The sequence below is a fragment of the Emys orbicularis genome, chromosome 15 (genome assembly GCF_028017835.1).
Source record: "Emys orbicularis isolate rEmyOrb1 chromosome 15, rEmyOrb1.hap1, whole genome shotgun sequence".
Taxonomy (NCBI): domain Eukaryota; kingdom Metazoa; phylum Chordata; order Testudines; family Emydidae; genus Emys; species Emys orbicularis.
In genome coordinates, this window is record NC_088697.1 from 20,719,781 (window position 1) to 20,740,422 (window position 20,642).

Sequence of the window (20,642 nt, forward strand, 5' to 3'; positions counted from 1 at the left end):
AGGCTACTTCCTGCCTTTGTCATTTCAGAATCCCTGTCTGACACACCCTGGCTTCAGCAAAGCAGATACTAGACCTGTAACCACATCCTCGCTGCCGATGAAAAGGCCTACTCTTTGCTTTAAGAAAAAGACATTGGCAGTGTCACTGGTTTTATTAAGCCTTTGCAAGGTCTCGAGGGGATGGGAATGGGGATTTCCAGTGTACGTAATGGACTAGCAACGTCCACAGATGCATCTGCCTGAATCCCTAACACAAATCAGGGTTTGGGGTTGGCCAGGGCTGAATTCCCAAATCTTGCTGGGGAGATTTCTGGCAAAAATCTGACCAGTCCTTGTGAGAGTATTTTCTAGGGGTATCTTCAATCCCCCAAGGGTTCTGAAATTAGTACAATCAATGGGCGAAGGAGGACTGTATGAAGATACAATCCTGGTTTGAAGTGGTTTCCATCATATACAGGGTTTACAGTTTGGTTCGATGACTCTCAGCACCCCAGCTGATCATGCTGGCAGTATTACCTCATTGTTTTCTTGTATTCCCCCATTCATATATATAACTCTTTGTTGTCTCTTGTCTTATACTTTGATAGTAAGCCACTTGGGGCAGGGACTGTCTTTTTGTTCTGTGTTTGTACAGTGTCTGGCGTAATGGATTCCTTGTCCAGGCTGGGGCTCTTATGTGCTACAGAAACACCAATAATAAACAGTAATAATGACAACAACAGTAGAAGCCACTTGCAAAATTATTAGGGCAAATACTTCTTGATTTCAAGGGGACTTTAAGCACATGCTTAAAGTAAAGCACATGCTTAAGGGCCAAAAAGGCTTATCCATCTTTGCTAAGTGCTTTGAGATCTGCAGCTGGAAAAGCATTGGCTCATTAGCTTGTGCTATAGCAGCTTATGCTTTTAGCTCTGAATGTCCCCATTTCAACTGTCAGCCAAGCTAGCAGCCTTCACACATGCGCAGCTAACTAAGCTACATGAAGAGCATGCAGACCTTGTCAGATGCGCTTTGGATGAGGCAGGCAGTGAAGAGAGTACTGTACCCAGCTCCCTAAGTTAACTGTACCCAGTTAACCTCAGCTCCTGCCCTCCTCAGACACAGAGTAACCAGAAAAAGAACCCACCGGTTTTGCATAAGGGTTAATGGACCCCAAAGAATTGGATTCAATCCGCGATGCTGGCAGATGTCATTTTCAGGCAGGGCTTGGCAGCTGTGGGGCTCTCGCAGCTGCAGGCCAACTCAAAGGGAGAATGTGAGCGGAGTCGCTGGTTTAGTCATGACGCCAGGCTCTTGTTTCTTCTCTTCAGGAGGCCCTTTCGGTGGTGAGTGACGACCAGTCCCTCTTCGACTCCACGTACAGCGCTGCCGCTCACCTCCCCAAGGCGGACATGACGGCCTCAGGGAACCCCGACTACGGCCAGCCTCACAAAATCAACCCTTTACCTCCCCAGCAGGAGTGGATCAATCAGCCGGTCCGGGTCAATGTCAAGAGGGAATATGATCATATGAATGGATCCAGGTAAGGAAGGGCGTGCATCTGCCCATCTGATATGTTCCTATATCAGGGAAACCTTGCTCACAAAAGTGATCTGCTATACGTTACCCATATACCTGTGTACATACAAACCCATCCCTTCACTTAGGGGCAGATCCTGGTCCCGCTGGAATCAAGGGGAGTTTTGTCATGGCCTTGAATGGGGTCAGGATATGGACGTTGCAATTTTGAAACTTGCATCTCCATAGCTATTGTCAGGGCTGGGATTTGAGTCCTCCAAGGACAGACCTTGTGCTGCAGGCACTGATGTAGACGGCACACTCCAGTGGCCTCCCAAGGGGCTCAGAGGCATTGAACAGTTGGTCATGCAATAGTAGGCCAGTACTGAATCCAGCACTGCTAGTGGATGCTGTGCTGCTGGAGATAGTGTTGGCCAGGACCGGCTCCAGGCACCAGTGGAGGAAGCACATGCCTGGGGTGGCACATGCTAAGGGGCAGCATTCCGTCCATTCTTGGGGCAGCGCAGTCCTGGCGGCAGTTCGGGCGGTTGTCCAAGCGACTTTTTTTTTTGCTTTGGCAGTTTGGGTGGCAGTCCGAGTGGCTTTTTTTGTTGTTGTTTTTTTTTTTTGCTTGGGGTGGCAAAAATGGTAGAGCCGGCCCAGGTGTTGGCAATACAGTAGGTGGCGCTCTCCCCTCTGTCTACACTCAATGTTTCAAGGGGCCATGCTGCGACTGGAGGTGCCGTCCTTCAGATAAGATTTAATACTGAGGTTCCGGTCGTATGTGACTTTCCACCAGGTACAATGGAACAAAAGCCATAAATCCCCTGTCTTGTGGAATATCACAACATTGAAATCCCACCAATGAAAAAGAGAGCCTGGGCAATAGCTGTGCCCCATGATGATAATGATCAAGAAGTCACAGGAATGAAGTGCTGGCCGGGATGGTTATAGAGTTGTGTGGGCTAGCAACTATAAGTGCCCCTCCACCCTGCCCACACTCCAGCCAGTCCAGTCAGAGCTGGGTGGGAAGTGGTTTTCCCATCCCAGGAGAATTTTAGAGATATTTTGAAAAAATTTCCTGTCCCAAATTGGGACAAAACATTGAAATCTCGCAAAATGTTTACAAACTGAAAATCTGGGGGGGGGGGGAAACCAATCAAATGGTGTCAATCAAAATGTTTCCTTTTGCTCATTTCAATTTAAAACCTTGGTTTCTAAGAAGAGCCTTACAATGAACTGCATTTGAAACAGGAAGCCCTGCAGCCTACCACTTTAAATCTCTGGGGAGAAGCAACGTAGTTAAAGATCTGGTACTGCAGTATATGTGGGGTTTGCCCTGTAAGTGTACAGTAGATATATGTTTGCAGCGTTGTTGTAGCCATGTTGGTCCCAGGATATGAGAGAGACAAGGTAGGTGAAATAATATCTTGTATTGGACCAACTTCTGTTGGTGGAAAGGACAAGGTTTCAAGATTCAGAGAGTTTTTCTCCAGACCTGAGGAAGAGCTCTGTGAAGCTCAAAATCTTGTCCCTTCCGCCAACAGAAGTTGGTCTAATACAAGATATTATTTCACCTGCCTTGCCTTTAGAGAAGATGGAGAATGGATATAAAAAATAATAGCTTTGTGTCATCGCTAATCTTTGTCCACGATCTGCTGAGGTTTGAGTTTGATCCCATGCTGGTTTGACCCTGGTATAATTCCATTGATGTTGATGGCAGGGGGGGAGAGGGGAAGGGAGGGTCGTCCCACCAGTTTTGCACCAATGTTTATGAATACAGAATGGGGGCCCCAAGTGCAGAGTAGAAATAGAATAGCAGGTGTGTTCTGGGGAATCTCATCCTCCCAGAGAAATGGAAGCAATAGAATGGATCCGGCAAATGCAAGCAGGTTAGCATTATCTTACCACTGTAGCCTAAAATATAATTTATAATATACTGTTCCTCCTTTTGACTGGCCAAAAAATTTGGGGTCTAGTAGGTTGTCCCAGTTAGGAGAAGGAATTGGTAATAGTCAGGTATTTCTTTGATGCAGTGTACACCTATCAATCTCAATGAGGTTTTATCTCAACCCGTAACAAGATTCACACAGCTCATAACAAAACAGTGGCAGTATGGAGAATGCAACTGGCATAAAAACATGTCTTCATGTGGGATGAAGATTTGTGCACTATGCTGGACAGAAGGTTTGACTGTTTTGTCTTATGATTAGTTCACTGATAGGTTCTGAGATGGCTGAGTTGGCTTAGATGGTGACTTGGACTACATGACACACAGGGGCATAAGGAGGGGTGAGAACCCCTTTATTCCTCTCCATGGGGTACCCAAATCTTAGGCATGGTGTCCCTCTTTACCACTGTATTTTTCTATGTGGTGCTTAGCAAAATTTTGGAGGCCCACTGAACAAATAAAAATATACTGCTACTGTGCTACATATAAGCTTAATATATGCACAACATTCACATATGTCTTATATGTGCTGCAAGCGTATGTGCTGTGTGGGTACAGTATGCACAGATATACTCAGATAACATGTTTTGTGCATTTATATTGCATTTATCTGGGAATCAAACATTCTGGGTTTTATTCTGGCTCCTCCTTGCTTTGGGATCCCTCGATATGCTCCAATTTCCTTATCTGTAAAATAGGGACAATCCTACAGCCTTATTACGCCAGCTTGATTCGTTAGTGACTATAAAGTGTTTTGATACGTGCAGAAAAGGCACCCAGAAGTGAAAAGTGTGGTTATTCACACAATAAGAGAAACAAGAGAAACTATTTTATACACGGGATTTGCTTCACTAGTTTCCCAGAAGCAGAGGTTCCTCGGGCTTCTCGAAAATTGGCCAACTACATCCCAATCTGAAGAAATAGAAAGGATTGTTTTGGGCGTCCCTAATTAAACCAACGCAAGAAGCACTGAGATCGAGACTGAAACGGCTCCAAGCCTTGCCCTGATGATAACCTGTTAGCCTGAGAGCTCACATGCACCCAGGAGATTGGAGGCCCAGTCCTCTACTAGATGGAAGATCCACAGACCTCCTACTCACAACTGAGAGATTTGCCCTGTCCCCCAGTCTCCATCACAGCTCATTGTCATGGCTTGGGCCATTCCAGTCGCCCCGTTCCTCCGCCCATCAGCTGCCTGCCAAAACTGACACACCATCTGAGCAGTGAACGCCAGCCTCAATACAGATGAACTCGAACTGTGGACTGAATAATAAAACCTTCCTCCCACCCCTCTGTCGCTGTCTTTTTCTCTCTTGTTTTTCAAGTGCGCCCTCTTACCAGGCTCCAGCTGCCTTGTTAAAGAGAGCAGCCTTTATTCTGTGCTTCACCTGTGCTTGAAGCAATAGCATTTGCTGCTTGATGGGAGAATGGCTTGTATTCTCTAGGGAGTTATTAAGCTATATGATTCCTGACAGTGGAGGGAGCTGGATGGGGGTAAGTGACCATGTCCAGCTTTTCTTTTCTTTTCTTTTCTTTTCTTTTCTTTTCTTTTCTTAGCAGACTTTTCTTTTCTAACTAGAGACAGGCCCGACTGGTGAGGTTTAAGGAGATGAGTTGCAGGTTGGATGGGAGCAGGGGTCTCTGAAGATCAGGGATCTATGGGAAGGATGTCTGCATGTCTGCCTTCCTGATCTGTTCTCCCATCAGATATAATACAACCTCAGCCTGCAAACACCATTGCAAGGTGAACCAGCTTTTCAGTGCAAGTCATATCTTCCCAGTTCATTCCCAATCAGGGGCTGGAGATGCTTCCCATACATTTGGCATCCATGTAATCGCATATATTGCACATTCAATCAGTGGCAGCTCAAGACCTATATTCTTGGCGAGACACTGGGCACTGCAGGATTTGGGAAATGGATTCTTTGGGAAAGTTTCAAGCTAAATTTTCAAATCTGGGTGCAATTTATGTAGCCACAAAATATGTGCTTGCCGTCGCAGATAGCTGGCAAGTCTCCACTGGCATAGTCATATTCTGCAGTGGTTAGTATGTCTGAATGTGGAGCAGTTAAAGGCCAACATGGAAAATGTAACATTCTTCAGCCTCTTAGACCACCTTACACATCAGGGAGGGAGGATGAACTTGTGGTTAAAGCATTGACTTGTCACTCAAGAAATGTGGGTTCCAGCTCTAGTTCTTCCACAGATTTAATGCGTAAATCATTTAATTAGAACCGGTCAGAATTTTTTTGGTGAAACTGAAATGTTTCTCAGGTCCAGCACAGAATCTTGCTGCGGTGGAGAGGAAGAAAGAGACCCAACCCCAAATAGTCATTAGCTAAGTGTTTAGGGTACTGGCATGGGAAATCCATATTCAAGTGCCTTCTCTGCCTGCTTCAGAGCTGGGATTTCAATCTGGGTCTCCCACATCCCATGCAAATGCCCTACCTCTGGCTAGTCTGGAAAAAAATGTCTAAAGTCTCTGTTTCATTCTGCTGCAGAATGAAAACAAGTTTGAAACCTTGATATTATTTTGCAAAACAGAATTCTTGTTTTCCAGCCAACCCTCCATTAAATTGCTCTGTGCATTGTTCTAACATGCCTTGTTCTAGAATCCGTTCCCCCCACCTGTAACTAGGGGAGACAATCTTTCTTTTCTCCCCCTCTTTGTCTCTTTGGTCTGTTTTGATTGTAAGCAAGTTGGGAAAGAGGTGATCTCTTCCTATGTATTTGTACAGCACAAAGGACCCCGATTTCAGTTGGGGCCTGTGGAAACTGCCAGAATACAAAAATAGCTGGTTAATTTTTTTCCAAAATGTTGGAGTTTTTTTGACAAACGTATTCATTGAAATGTTGAATTTCAATGAAGGAAAACCAGGATGAGTGTTTTGCAGAAATTTTGCATGAAACATGCATCCTGTTTTTCAATCAGCTGCTCCAAATTTCAATGGAGAAGTTTGAAGTTCATTGAGAAAAAAAATGGGAGGATTTGGTCACAAAAATTATCACCCAAAAATCCCAGTTTTTTAAAACCAGCTCTAAATACAAATAATAACCCGTAACACACAAATCCCAAACCTCTGCTGTCTTTAGTGATTTATCATGAATTATATCACTGTAACCAAGATCAAAGGGTGGCCTTCCAAACATGTGAGTTCTGAATTTCATGACAATAGTATAAATTTAATCACATAAATAAAGTGGGGTAAAATGTCCAAGTGCTTGGTATGTGCATGTGTGTGGAGGAATTTAGCTGTGTAATTCCCAATGATGTTAATGAGTTTTGCTTGGCTAACGATCAAATCAATGCTTTGAAAACATCCCCTGAAATATTAAAATATCATTAAGGTTCAGGCAGCTCATTTTATGGCATAATAAATGTTGCCACAAAATTGTCTCTAAGTAAAACAAAAGGACTCCCTGGACTTATTACACTTTTCCTGTTTTCTCTTTGCTGAAGTGTATATGAATAGCATCGTTTCCCTTTAACTAGAATGTGAGCCATCTAGGGGCGCTCACTGTGTTCTGTTTTAGAAGCCTAGCAGAGCAGCTTTGTGTATATGTAACTCGTCCTTGCATGTTGGGTATGGTCAGTAAACACTGTTATCGGGACCCCACTGTGCCCATGTGGTTTCTTCATACTACTTTATTGTTGTTGTGTAAAAGCGCGAAAGACACAACCCTGCACCATTTCTTTTCTATTGCCCATTTTCCATCTATCCTGATGCACCTTTTCCGCTGTCCCTCACACAATGTAGGCCATTTTCCAAAAGTGAGTCTCTTCTTAGGGTGTTTCAGTCCATCATATAAACCAGAGATTGGCCTGAATTCTATCACTAGATCCAAATCACAAGGAACTTTGGATCTGAACTTGATAGGTTTGACCCATCAACCATCTGATCTGATAGATCAGAACCAGAGTATTGCTGGTATCTGCTCCCACTTCCCTTCTTCAACTATAGGGAAATTCAAGTCTAATTCTAGCTATAAACGTTAGAGCTCAGACCAGCTCTAGTTCAAATGAGGATTTAAACATACAAGCTGCCTGTTTACATAGTGTGTTTAGGGCTCTGGGGCTTTAGAGATTTGGATTTGATTCCCACCTGTGCCACAGACTCATTGTGTGACTTTGGCCAAGTCACTTAATCATGGTGTGACTCAGTTTTTGATCCTAGAAGGAGGATAATTCTTCTGTCCTGCACAGAAGTGCTATGAGAATAAATATTCTTGAGGTTCTTGGATTTGGAGATTATATAAGGAGATGTGCTCATTTGACTCGCTACATTCAGGATTAGTACAATCTAAACGAGGGGCCTGTGTTTGAGAATTCGTTTGTGCTTTTCCTATCATTCTGTTTCTCGGTAAGAATGGGGGGTTTGTCAATATTCATGCCCTTGTGTCTAACATCACTCTTCTTTCATCTCTGCACTCTCCCTCTCTCTCTGGTCCCTTCTTGTTCATCCTTTGCCCCTTCTCTATACACCTTCGTATTCTGATTATTTTATTTGCATTATTGTAGTGGCCAGACGCACCAATTATGATCCAGGCTCTGTTGTGCTAGGTGCTGTACAAACATAAAGAGGGTCTACAAGTTCAAGAGAGAATGAGAAGGGGGCAAGGAGAGTGTAATGTAGTGGGAAGAGCCCCTTCAGATTCCAGACAGAACTTCTGAACAATTGGAAAAGAGACCATAATCCCAAACTTTCCCTCCAGGGCAGGACTTGGGGAGCCCCAGTCAGTGATGTTTAAGAACATAAGAATGGCCGTACTGGGTCAGACCAAAGGTCCATCAAGCCCAGTATCCTGTCTACCGACAGTGGCCAAAGCCAGGTGCTTCAGAGGGAATGAACAGAACAGGTAATCATCAAGTGATCCAAAGTGATATTTAGATGCCCATTCAGTGTGAAGGTGTTAGTTACATTAATACCAAGTCAGCACATTCATTTAAGGATGTCCCAGTAATCTGGGCCACTACAGGAGGGGAAGGAGAAGGAAAGATGAGTAACAGGGAGGAGAGGGGAGAAGAGACAAAAGGACATAGTGTGGGGAGAGGAATAAAAAAGAAGATGAAAGAAGTAGGAACAGGAGAGAAGGGAGAAGAGATAAGAGGGGAGAGGAAAGGAAGAGAAAAAAGTGGAAATCTCCTGCTGAGTGAGTTTCCGAAATCACTGGAATCCCTTATGTTGCTAATTCAAACTCAAGCTCAGGGTGATTCCTAGACAGAGGCCCTGGTACAGTGGTTGCTTTGTTTCCACATATCTGGAGCTCTGGGTGAGGTTGCACAGAGTAGCTCTTTGTCAATGCCAGGCTAGCTGCTTGTCTGGTTTGGCGAGGCCAGCCTAACCCTTCCCAAAACACTGAGCTCCCGATGTCCTCTTGGAAGGAGCAGAAATCGAACATTGCTGTCGGGATGAAGGGTGTTGGGATCCGCACAGCCCCGTGCTCTTTGGGTTCCCTCCTTCCATAGTGAGTGTCCATAAAAGAACTCCTACAAATGGGCCTCGCTCCACTGACCTCATAGAATCATAGAATCATAGAATATCAGGGTTGGAAGGGACCTCAGGAGGTCATCTAGTCCAACCCCCTGCTCAAAGCAGGACCAATTCCCAACTAAATCATCCCAGCCAGGGCTTTGTCAAGCCTGACCTTAAAAACCTCTAAGGAAGGAGATTCCACCACCTCCCTAGGTAACCCATTCCAGTGCTTCACCACCCTCCTAGTGAAATAGTGTTTCCTAATATCCAACCTAGACCTCCCCCACTGCAACTTGAGACCATTGCTCCTTGTTCTGTCATCTGCCACCATTGAGAACAGCCGAGTTCCATCCTCTTTGGAACCCCCCTTCAGGTAGTTGAAGGCTGCTATCAAATCCCCCCTCATTCTTCTCTTCTGGAGACTAAACAATCCCAGTTCCCTCAGCCTTTCCTCATAAGTCATGCGCTCCAGACCCCTAATCATTTTTGTTGCCCAGACCGATGCTGAGCTACACCTGTTCATTCCGGATTGTGTAGCCACTGGAAAACTTGAAGCCCCACACTCCGGGAATAACCCAGGAGCAACCCAGCGTCTGAAATAGAATCGCATAAACAATTCTGAATTATGAACACATTGATAAAAAAAATCTAAGTCTGCTCATGGGTAATTAATGAACGAAGGATGGGGCTGTGATCGGTGAATAAACTATTCACTGTGAATTGTTCTCCCGCTTCTCTCCTGCACTGTAGTTATTCTACTGCATTCCTCTTTGTATAGCCTGCAGCTACACCACCTTCTGCTGGGATCCTTTCAAATTCCCTGTCCTAGAAAAGGCCAGGCTGGGACTATACTTGGAGGGAGACCTTCACGGGAAATCCAGGTGTTGCAAATGTGATTTGGTTGGGGAGCGCTGGGTCAGTCATTGAGCTAATGTCCAGCCTGGTGTTCGGGGGTGCTGTGCTGCAAGTGGTGATTAAAGTAAGGTCCTGCCCACTTATAATCATTAAAGAATTCATGGCATTTTTCTCAAAAGATGGGTTGTTTATATTCTCCTGCCAAATACCAGTTTGGGAAAATGCATAGCTTCTACCAGCAATGCCCCCCAGTGCTGAACTTTTGGCTGGGGAAGAGGTCTGTGCTTGCCAGATGCAAAATCATAATGAAAATGCTTTGGAGCCATCTTACAACATTGTCATCATTATTAATGGGTACACTGGTATACACACCATTGCCATGCATGGTATGTTGCAGAGAGACTAAAGAAACCCTCCCTTCTCTATGGAGCTTATAGCATAAGTAGGAGTGTTGGTTTACTCTATTAAAAAGCACCTGGGTGTGTTTATATCTAATGCGGATTGGATTCTGAGAGAGATATTCACAGGAGCAAATCTGGGAGAGAGAGATATGAACACACACATATGGATATGTTATTGCCCTATTATCTGCAAGAGAAAAGCTCAAGTCAGAGTAATGTTTTCCAAGGGAAATGCAGTACAGAACAGTGGGGTTTGGGTCAGTCCATTATAGGGATACTGGCCAACCAGACAATACTGTGATGATTGCAGTGTAAGAAGTAAGGTAGATCCCAGGGGTGAAATCCTGACTCTGCTGAAATCAATGAGAGTCAGGATTTCACCTGACATCGAAACCTCCTCAAATCTGGGAGTGCGAAGATCTGGGGGTTTGGATCAGACCCATCAAATGGGCCATTAAAGTCTGAGCTGAAAGGTCCAGTTGCTGAGAGAAGTGGAACCCCCTCAACAACCATTGAAGCCGATGGGAGTGGAGGCTGCCAGGCACCTCCTAGAGACCATCAGCGCTGTACAGGATGGAGTCCTAAAGCTCAAGCATGGATGCTGTTATTTCCCCTAGTCTCCTCCAAACAGGACCGTTCTTGCTCCCAGTACATGGAGCATTTAACACCTGACACTGAGCATTTCTGCAGCGAGTGGGAAGTGCTCGGACCCTCTGAAAAGCCTGACGTCCCAGCAGTTGCTCAGACTCTGCTCCGGCTGCCATGGGACATTAAACCTTCAGCAGTTTGCTTCTCCGAAGGTGGATTTGGTTCTCTGCCTGGAAAAACAGTAGGCGAAATAGTAAAACCTTAAACTCAAACATGTGTAAGTTATACATCTTATTTCCATTTTCAAGCCACATTCCCCCGGCAAGACATGAGGAAAAAATTACCATCTGCCTTAGACTCTCTCAGTGGAGTATTTATCTCCCAGCCATGATCTCTGAACTTCAGTAATTCCCCCACCCTCTGTTAGATTCAGAAACAAACTCATTTACTGTTCTATATTGGAAAATCCTCCCAACTAGCTCCCAGGATGGGATGAATGCACTGGCATGTTCTTTACCCTGCAGTGAGTAGCTTCCTCCCAAAGCACTTCTTTGCTTGTTTCTTTGCACTATTGGCAAAGAGGCAGGGTGGTCATGTGGCTAAGGGCTGGTCTACACTGGGGCGGGGATCGATCTAAGCTACGCAACTTCAGCTACGTGAACAGCATAGCTGAAGTCGAAGTATCTTAGATCGATTTACCTCGGGTCCTCACGGCGCGGGATCGACGGCCGCGGCTCCCCCGTCGACTCCGCTACCGCCTCTCGCTCTGGTGGAGTTCCAGAGTCAATGGGGAGCACATTCGGGGATCGATTTATCGCATCTAGACCAGACATGATAACTGGATGGGGATCCAGGTTCAACCCTTGCTTCAGCCACACACTTAAGCCCAGATTTCTAAAGGTATTTAAGCATTGCTGTGCTCAGCATTTCAAAGGCTTGCTGATTTAGGAGCCTCAGTCTCACTTTCAATAGTGATTTAGGCAACCCTAAAAGTCATTGACTGTCAGTGGGATTTTGGCTCCAAAGTGCCTAAATTCTTTTTGAAAATGAGACTTATGTTCATAAATCAGTTAGGCACTGCAACCCTGAGCACCACAGGGCCTAAATACCTTTAAAAATCTGGGCCTTAATCTCACTGTGCCTCAATTCCCCATCTGTAAACTGATGGCAACTCCCTCTTCTCTATTTACATTGTGAACTCTCAGCCAGGGACTGCCTCTTACTGCAGATATGTGGTGGCTGCTATCCCTGACACACCAAGAATTAAACTGGGGAATCTACAGTATGAGCTACTGCAGCGCAGGCTTCTTAGCTAGTGGCTGTAATGGACAGATATCCTCTGCGGATCAGCACAGAAGGGGACCTGCAGCACACATTCCCCAGTGGGTTACATGGACGGCACCTAGCACAATGAGGCCCGAATCTCTAGGCACTGCAATAATATAAATGATCATTATCACATTTTTATTATCTTCCTGGGAGCATTCTGTAGCTCCATGTTTCCAGTGTGGATATTCTGTGGCCTTTAATAACGAAATGGGGAGGGAGTGCTGTATTTCTTATTATTTATATTGCAGTAGTGCTTACAGGTACTAGTCAAAGGTTAAAGCCTTGCGCTAGATGCTGGACCGACACACAGTAAAAAAAACAGCCCAAAACCAACCAAACCAACAACAGTCAGTTCTTGTCTCCCACGAGTTGACCATCTAGGTTATGACACCACACAACTGGTGGGTGAGACGAGCCAATTGGGGGCTTCTAACACCAGGTCGCATCTGTTCTATTGCAGACGCTAATGCGATATCAAGCAATGCAGGCTGTCTCCAGTAGAGGTAATGCAATGTGGCATTGGCTGGAGATCACTGCTTCACATGAAGGGAGGAGGGGAAGACTTTCATAGGGAGGCAGCGTGGCCAGTGGCTAGAGGACTGGGAGTCCGGGCTATTGGGATCGCAACTTTGCCACTGACTTATTATGCGATCTTGAGCAAGGCACTTGGAGCTTGATTTTTCAAAGGTGCTAAGCATCTGCAGCTGCCACTGATGTCAGCTGGAATTTGGGGTGCTCACCTGTGTGCATGAGTTTATCCTTCTGTTTAATAGATTAATAGAGTAATAATTAACACGCTCCTGCTGTGAGGTTTCTGGTGTGTAGATTACCTGGGACTGTCACATGACAGGCGAGATAGAAGTGCAAGGTACCCTCTAGACACTCCCCCTGTTTCTGACCTACAACTTGCTCCCCTTCTACTCCACCGTAACCCTAACCCTAACCCTAACCCTAACCTTTCCCATTTCAGGGAGTCGCCGGTAGACTGCAGCGTTAACAAATGCAGCAAACTGGTGGGCGCGGGGACGGAGTCCAACCCGATGAGTTACAGCACCTACATGGATGAAAAGAATGGCCCTCCCCCAAACATGACCACCAATGAGAGGAGAGTCATCGTCCCAGCAGGTACCATCGGCATCACAATATTTGTGTTCTAAATTCTTTCTGCCACTGTCCATCTTTGATTTGACAGGGAGGGTGGGGGAGAGTTATCTGTTCTCTGCTGAGTTCTCTGTATTAATAGCCATATAAAGCTAAGCAAAAATCAGGCTTTCCATCCTGTGGGGAACTCCAGTATTTTGTTTCTGTGTCTTGAACCAATGTGATTCCCATGATGCAACACACAGCTTAGTCAGAGGGGAAACTATGGTGCATCATGGGTGATGTAGTCTGGCCAGGGTGCCCAGCTCATAAAATTGAATGGAGACCTGAAATACTGATCTAAATCTCCCATGAGGCTCCATAGCACCATAGGCAGATGCACTTTATTGTAGAGCTGACTAAAAATGAAATCGTTTGCTTTGATATTTCCAATGAAAAATCAGAAAATTTCAGTATTTTCTATCAAAAAACTATTTTGTTGGAAATTTCCCAAGCAGCTGTGTGGCCTTATACAATATCTAACCGTACCTATCCAAATGTAACAGGGCACATGAAATCCATTCAGATGATCAGGGATTTGGGAATCACTGCTGTGGGGAACCTGCAGAATTTACGCTTGGAAGGTGAGGGCGTCTTTCCTCTGCAAAGTTTGGAAACTCTTTGTGTATAAGCACTTTAGCATAGGAACTTCCCTATGAAGGAAACTGTATGAGCGAAGTTCTCAGCCCATTGACGTCACTGGCAAAACTTCCATTGACTTCAGTGGGACCAGGATTCCCCCTATGTTCTGAAGGATGCAGCTAATGAACTATTCATAGATTCCAAGGTGAAAAGGGACCATTGTGATCATCTAGTCTGACCTCCTGTGTAACACAAGCCACAGGACTTCTCTGAGTTAGTTCCTGTTTGAACCAGAGAAAATCCAATCTTAATTTTAAAATGGCCCACGATGGAGAATCCATCACAATCTTTAGTCAATTGTTCCAATGGTTAATTATCCTCACTGATAAAAAAATGGCATCTTGTTTCTAATCTGAATTTGTCTAGCTTCAATTTCCAGCCTCTGGATCTTGTTATACCTTTTCCTGCTAGTCTGAAGAGCCTATTATTAATTTTTTGTTCCCCATGCATGTACTGATAAACAGTGATCAAGTCATCCCTTAACCTTCTCTTTGTTAAGCTAAACAGATTGAGCTACTGGAGTCTATCACTGTAAGGCATGTTCCCCAATTCTTTAAGCATTCTCGTGGCTCTTCTCGGAACTCTCTCCAATTTATCGGCAGAAAGAGGTGTATTTGTCGAATTTAGCTCTGTTTTCAGTTCATGAACTGATTGTGAACAGATGACAATTCCAATGCATTTGTTTACCATTTGGAATAAGGACAAGATGTTTGAACTGAATGCAGTAAGAGAGGGGAAGCCAATAAAAGATTGACCCCTGTGCTCAAGGTCCCATTTAAGCCCGGTTAAGGCCTCTGCATGGGGTGAATTTTACCCTCAGAAAGGCAAATGACCTAAGTAGAATGATGGAAAGGGACATGTTTTCAGCATCAACATTGACTGGAGGGCAGAGGAGGCTGCAGTAGCTGAGAAGGGAGAATTATAGAGCCCATCACCATGCTATCTGTGCATTACATAAAGGTGAACAAAGGCCTTAGCAGTGAGGATGAAATGGAAAGGAAGGATTTTAGAAGCATTAGAGGAAGAGGTAGTTTAATGTCGTCTCCTCCTTTGGGAGGAAAGTAAAAGTGGAGATTTGTCACTTTCAGGCCTCCACAAATCAAAACCAAGAGACCATTGCGAAAACAGCAGGCCTTTGTCAATCAGGAATAAACTAGATGGCTAGTTAATCATTGGCCCAGATCATTGGAAAAGACTTGGCCCAATTCATCCAAGAAGTGCATTTGGAAGCGCTTAGTACAATCCGGAGTTAATATTTATAGCGCACTGTAGTGGAGAGAGGCAAGAATACTATTACCTAAGAGCTGACACAGCAATGATAGTAAACTCTAGCTAATGTGCTATGAAGGCAGTTTTTCAGGCACTTTTTGACATTGAAGTGTGATGTGTTTAATAGGGACAGAAAGGCCAGAATGGGTGATGTATGACCCAAAGGAACTCTCCAGAATCTTCTCCCAACATTGTTAAAGAACATGCCTGAGATTTAGAAAAATGTTTCAGGGATTCTGTCAGGTCAACCTGGGCCCTAAATGTTGGGATCTTACAAAACTAACTAACTAAACATTCCCCTTCAATATTTACAACCAAAAGGCCAACTTTCTCCAGAACTTGAAAGTGAAATGGCAAGAAACTGGATGGAAACAGAAGTGCAGCTGATCAGGGTATTTTCATTGCCTAAACTCAGAGGAAATGCAAAAAGTAAATTAACAGTGAAGGATAGTAACTTATATGGTTAAAATTCAATTTTAAAGAGCTCAGGTGCTATTAGGAAGTAGGTAAGTAAATCTCACTATGTATTTTTAGTATTTTCTGGAGTGATTTTCCATTGCCATTTCACTCTGGTATGAAGCAGCCCTGAAACCCAGCAGATGCAGCCACTAGATGATGCCCTCTGTATAAGGGGATGCTTGGGTGGCATGGGCTGCCAGCCAATCCCATCCCCCAAGCTATGCTAAACACCCAGTCATGATTTGTGCCCCACATCTCTGGATATTCTAGTGTGGAGGGACCAGAAATTGAAGTGGCAGGAAAGTGTGATGCTGGATACTTCCAGTCTCATCAAAAGCAGGAATTGCCAGCTGAGACGTGGTCATGCAATCAAGTTCTAGTCTATAGCCTAACTCTGCCAAAGTTCTTGAGTATTTGAATAGAGTCCCTCATAGAGAGAGGTGCCAGATGTAAAGACAGGCCCAGATCCAAAATTCCAGGGTGATAGGACCCAGAGTCTGGGCACAGACCACTCCCTAAATTCAAGTAATTTTGCAAGAGAACCTAATTTGTGGCTCAGATTTCCAGATGAGGGAACATGAGAAAAACAGCACAGGAAGAATCTGACAGTGGAGATAGGCTCTGAAAATGATTCTGTATAAACGGTATCAAGACTTGGCATACTTAATCCTCTCTGGGACTTTCTGATCCAACCCATCATCTTAAAACTCAAAGGATGATTTCCATTTGTAACTGCCGGTGCAGCGAACTCTCAACATGGGTGCTGACACCTCCAGCTGAATGCCATCTATCTCTTCCATCATTGCAGTTAATAACAATTCTGCAGCTGGACCTTCGTTGACAATTGACAACAATGCATGAGACAGTATAGAATCCAGCTCACCCTCCAATAGCTATGTTGGTTTTGCAAGGCTAATGGGGTTGAAAACTTGTGTTTGTCAGCTGAGTCAGCAAACGTGACTCATAGATACATGGTTAACAGAGCTGTTAAGGCAAGAATATTTTAGACTCCCTTTGCTGACCATAATAACCACCCTTCTCAAAGTTTAAAAGGCCATCTGTTAGGAGTTTGTAATGCACTCAGGACAGGCTGGGTGACTTCCATATCCCTGCTATATCTGTGCAGCTTAAAGGCACCTAACAGTGTGACAAGTACATCTCTTCAAAGGGATGAGCTTTTTATTCAAAGAGGTGAGTCATACATCAGCTACTACAAAGGTGGCCGGGGAGATAGTGCATCTGAGTGCAAACCAAGTGAGTTGGATGCTACTCCTGGCTCTGCTATTGATTCATTATCTCACTAGGGGTGAGTCCCTTGCTGCCCTGTACCTCAATTTCCCCATGTGTAAACCAGAGTTAATTATACTTTCCCACCTTTGAGATGTGTAGATGAAATGTGCTCTGTTACTAATATTATTAATGGGCTAACTGACTGATAGCGTGACACTCCTGTGACAGGCTGTTCCTTTGGGCCTGGTATTTACCAGCTGTCTCTTCTTCTGCCAGATCCCACCTTGTGGACCCAGGAACACGTGCGCCAGTGGCTGGAGTGGGCTATAAAGGAGTATGGATTAATGGAGATTGACACATCCCTCTTCCAGAACATGGACGGAAAGGAACTGTGCAAAATGAACAAAGAAGATTTCCTCCGAGCCACCTCCCTTTACAACACAGAAGTTCTGTTGTCTCACCTCAGTTACCTCAGGGAAAGTAAGTACCCCTCTGATGCTGGTGCAATGTTTACTTGCAGGGGGGCGAGGGGGAGGGAAACAGGCTGTGGTGAGTTTTGAACATCTCACTCTGCACTTGGATGATAAACGGAGGGGAAGAGGAAGAGAGAGGAGAAAGGGAAAGAGAGAGAGAGAGAGAGAGGAAGAAGAGGAACAAAAGGGAGTGAAAGGCAAATCAAAACTAACCTCATGAAATATTGTTTGACACCAACCAAAATTAGCCTGTGGAACCGTCTGCCTCAAGGTATCATTGAGGGGAAGAACTTAGTAGGAGTCAACAAAGACCTGCATATTTATATAGATAATAGGAACATCCATGGCTATATGGTTAAAAAAAAAATACAGACTCTCTTCAGTGACTAAGCCAACTACTAAGTGATGGGGTTATGGGGAGATTATTCCATAATTTTCCATTTTTTTTGGAGTTCTTGACCTTCCTCCAAAGAAACTGGTGTGCACCACCATCAGAGCCAGGATATTGAACTGGCTCTGAGCCAGGCTGGCAAGTCCTGTGTTCCTCTGGATCCGGCTGGGAATTTGTTGAAGGAGGAGAAAATATGAGAGAGACATTCACTGACTACGGCTGCTCAAAAGCCAGCATGGTGTGAATAACCCTGTGTTCAAAGGTAGCAGGATTTTGTTAAACCTCTTTGGTCCTGTCCCCCCCAGCACCGCCCTACCCTGGGAGGGCCTGCTCTCCTTTTAATAGCCCATTTTGCTTTAGTAAGCTCCTGCAGTGGGCTACCAAACAGGGATAGTGAATAGCCTGATAGACTACTCTTTGAAAGGAGCTATAGCATTACCCAGAGAGGAAGGGTGATCCAGTGTTGAGCCCAGTAGTTTGGGACTTGGGAGACCTTGGTTCAAGTCCCTCCTCTGCCTCAGATTTCTTATAGGACCCTAGGCAAATCCCTTAGCACTCTCTGCTTGTAAAATAGGGATAACAACACTTCCCTTTGTAAGGCTGTTAGACCCCAGTTGTTGGCAGGTGGGATCAAACCTGGGACCTTTGAAGCTAAATGCATGAGCTAAAAGCCATGTGGCTGTTAGCTAAGGCTGTAGAGCAGACTCACTAATCTCTTTCTAAGTGGCCTTAGGGCCACTTAATGGGACAGAGCACCACACCTAGGAGATGTGTGGGTTACACCTACATCCTGGAAGTGTCGTGAGGATAAATACACTGTGAGGAGCTCAGATGTGACGATAAGAGAGGCTTTATAAGTAGATAGATCCTACATGACTCCAGCTCATCCATTTTCTTTTCTATCCACTGCATTTGCATTCCTTTTTTCTGCCCCTGACTTCATCCTTCCGGGGCTCAGAGGGTTATGACTTCGAGTGGAACAGTTTTCATGGGGTTGTAAAAACTGAGAAATGAAAGGTAGAAAACTGATCAGGAACAATGTGCTGCACAGCAAGGTGTGGGAGACCAACAAGTGTGTATTTGCTTACAAACTGATGGTGTATAACTCTTATAATCTACAGAGAGCTGGAGATGTCTCCCGTCTGGCCAGTGCAGCAACACAGTTAGGCAATGCAGTCAGATATGTAGGATGGAATTTTCAAAAGCATTTGGCATTGGTCTAACTCTGCTCCCACTGAAAACAATGGGAGTTTTACCGCTGACGGGAGAGGAGCACAGTTAAACCAGTGCAAACCCCACCCATATTTTGTAAGAGGAGCTAAGATGAGCTGAATGAATAATTTACAACAAATAACTGAACTGATGGATTTTAACTCACCACCACCCCCACCACCCGTAGCTGGATGATCACAAAATAATCAGATTTATCCCAAATCGTTTGCAAATTTCTTCAGGATATGGTTGTTGGTCCACATAACATTCCAAGGGTGAATGTCACAAATGAATATACAAATCACTCTGACACTTACATAACAAATTTGCACCTATTTAACTAAAGGGAGTGATTTTTCCATGTGCTCCCCCATCTGTCTGTATCCATCTGTTGTCTCATGTTTTATACTTCGATTGTAATCTCCTGGGGGCAGGGACTGTCTTTTTGTTCTGTGTTTGTACAGCGCCTAGCACAATGGTGTGCTGGTCCATGGCTAGGGCTCCTTGCAGCTAGGAAAATAGAAAAATGATTATTTAAAACCAATTTTACTGAAATTGGCACCACTTCTGTATGTAGACAAGGCCTGACTCAAGGGAGCAGTGCGAATTGCACATTTTGCAAGCAGATAAATGATTTTCAATTCTGGTAGGGTGAATATTTGCATGAAACATTCCCTTTTTTTGAGCATTGGGAAAGCTTGAGCCTTCGCAGAAAGTGACCGTGAAAAAGTCATGCATGCTTCTAAATCACCATTTGTTGCTGAGTTTGAGCAGATACATAGGAAAAAATCTTTCCTCTATTGCCCCAGCTCCAATCAGGAACCCTCTCCCACCTCTATCCATAGGTAAAGGGCACACATAGGAGGTGGGCCAATGGAAAGCTGTAGACATCTTTTCCATGCTCTTTTGCTGTTTACAGGCTATGTTGGGCCAAGTTAAGCGCTGTGTAAATAAGTGCAACTCTCAATTATTTTAGCAGGAGTTGCAGTCTTTTTACACCAAAGCTATACTGTAAAACAATAGTTGTGTGTATAGAGCTGCAGTACCAGAAGTGTGTGCATCTAACAGCAATCCAGGTAGACTTTCCTTAGTTTGGAGTTTAAACGCAAAATTTGGGCCAGATTCTAAGAGGTTTCCAAGCTTTCTGGAGAGACTGGCTGAATCAGGGCTTGTGGGTTGAAAGCACACGTTTCATTACTGCCACCTGCTCTGTGGATAAATAGAAGATTCCATTCCCCAGAGATAGCAGCCTGGCACCTTGCGATGGCATGAAATTAACTTTATAATAAATATACTTGTCCCATCCTTGGTACATAGCGGCTCTTTGGGTCTAAGAAGATTGCAGGCGATAGATAGATAGATAGATAGATAGATAGATAGATAGATAGATAGATAGATAGATGTGTGTGCACACACACACCCTTACATTTGTGTGTGCCCTTTACATATATATATATATATATGCAATCTCCGTAGACCCAAAGAGCCACTATGCAGCAAGGATGGGACAGGTATTAGATTGCAGAACCGTGTCTTTGACATTCTGTCAAAGTGTCTTGCTGTCTCATTACAACCCAAACAGAAGACACTTTTATCAAGAGAAGCTGCTTCAGTCAGTACTAAGAAGCAGCTGCCCTTAATGATTTTGAAAATAAAATAAAAAGAATAGGCTATACTAACTATTCTATTATGACATGATAGCCGTAGTGCTGTGTATTATGAAACCCCCAG

The 20,642-nt window shown here is 44.4% G+C and overlaps 1 protein-coding gene across 2 annotated transcripts in view; it reads left to right on the forward strand.

Annotated features, from left to right (window-relative positions):
* The window catches only part of FLI1 (Fli-1 proto-oncogene, ETS transcription factor), a 117,117-nt gene that overhangs the window by 59,602 nt on the left and 36,873 nt on the right, over positions 1 to 20,642 (forward strand). For both annotated transcript variants that reach the window (XM_065416911.1, XM_065416912.1), the window contains 3 exons: positions 1,311 to 1,522; positions 13,066 to 13,220; positions 17,112 to 17,315. In XM_065416911.1, the coding sequence (XP_065272983.1) occupies positions 1,311 to 1,522; positions 13,066 to 13,220; positions 17,112 to 17,315 (571 nt within the window). The remainder of the gene's footprint in view (positions 1 to 1,310; positions 1,523 to 13,065; positions 13,221 to 17,111; positions 17,316 to 20,642) is intronic.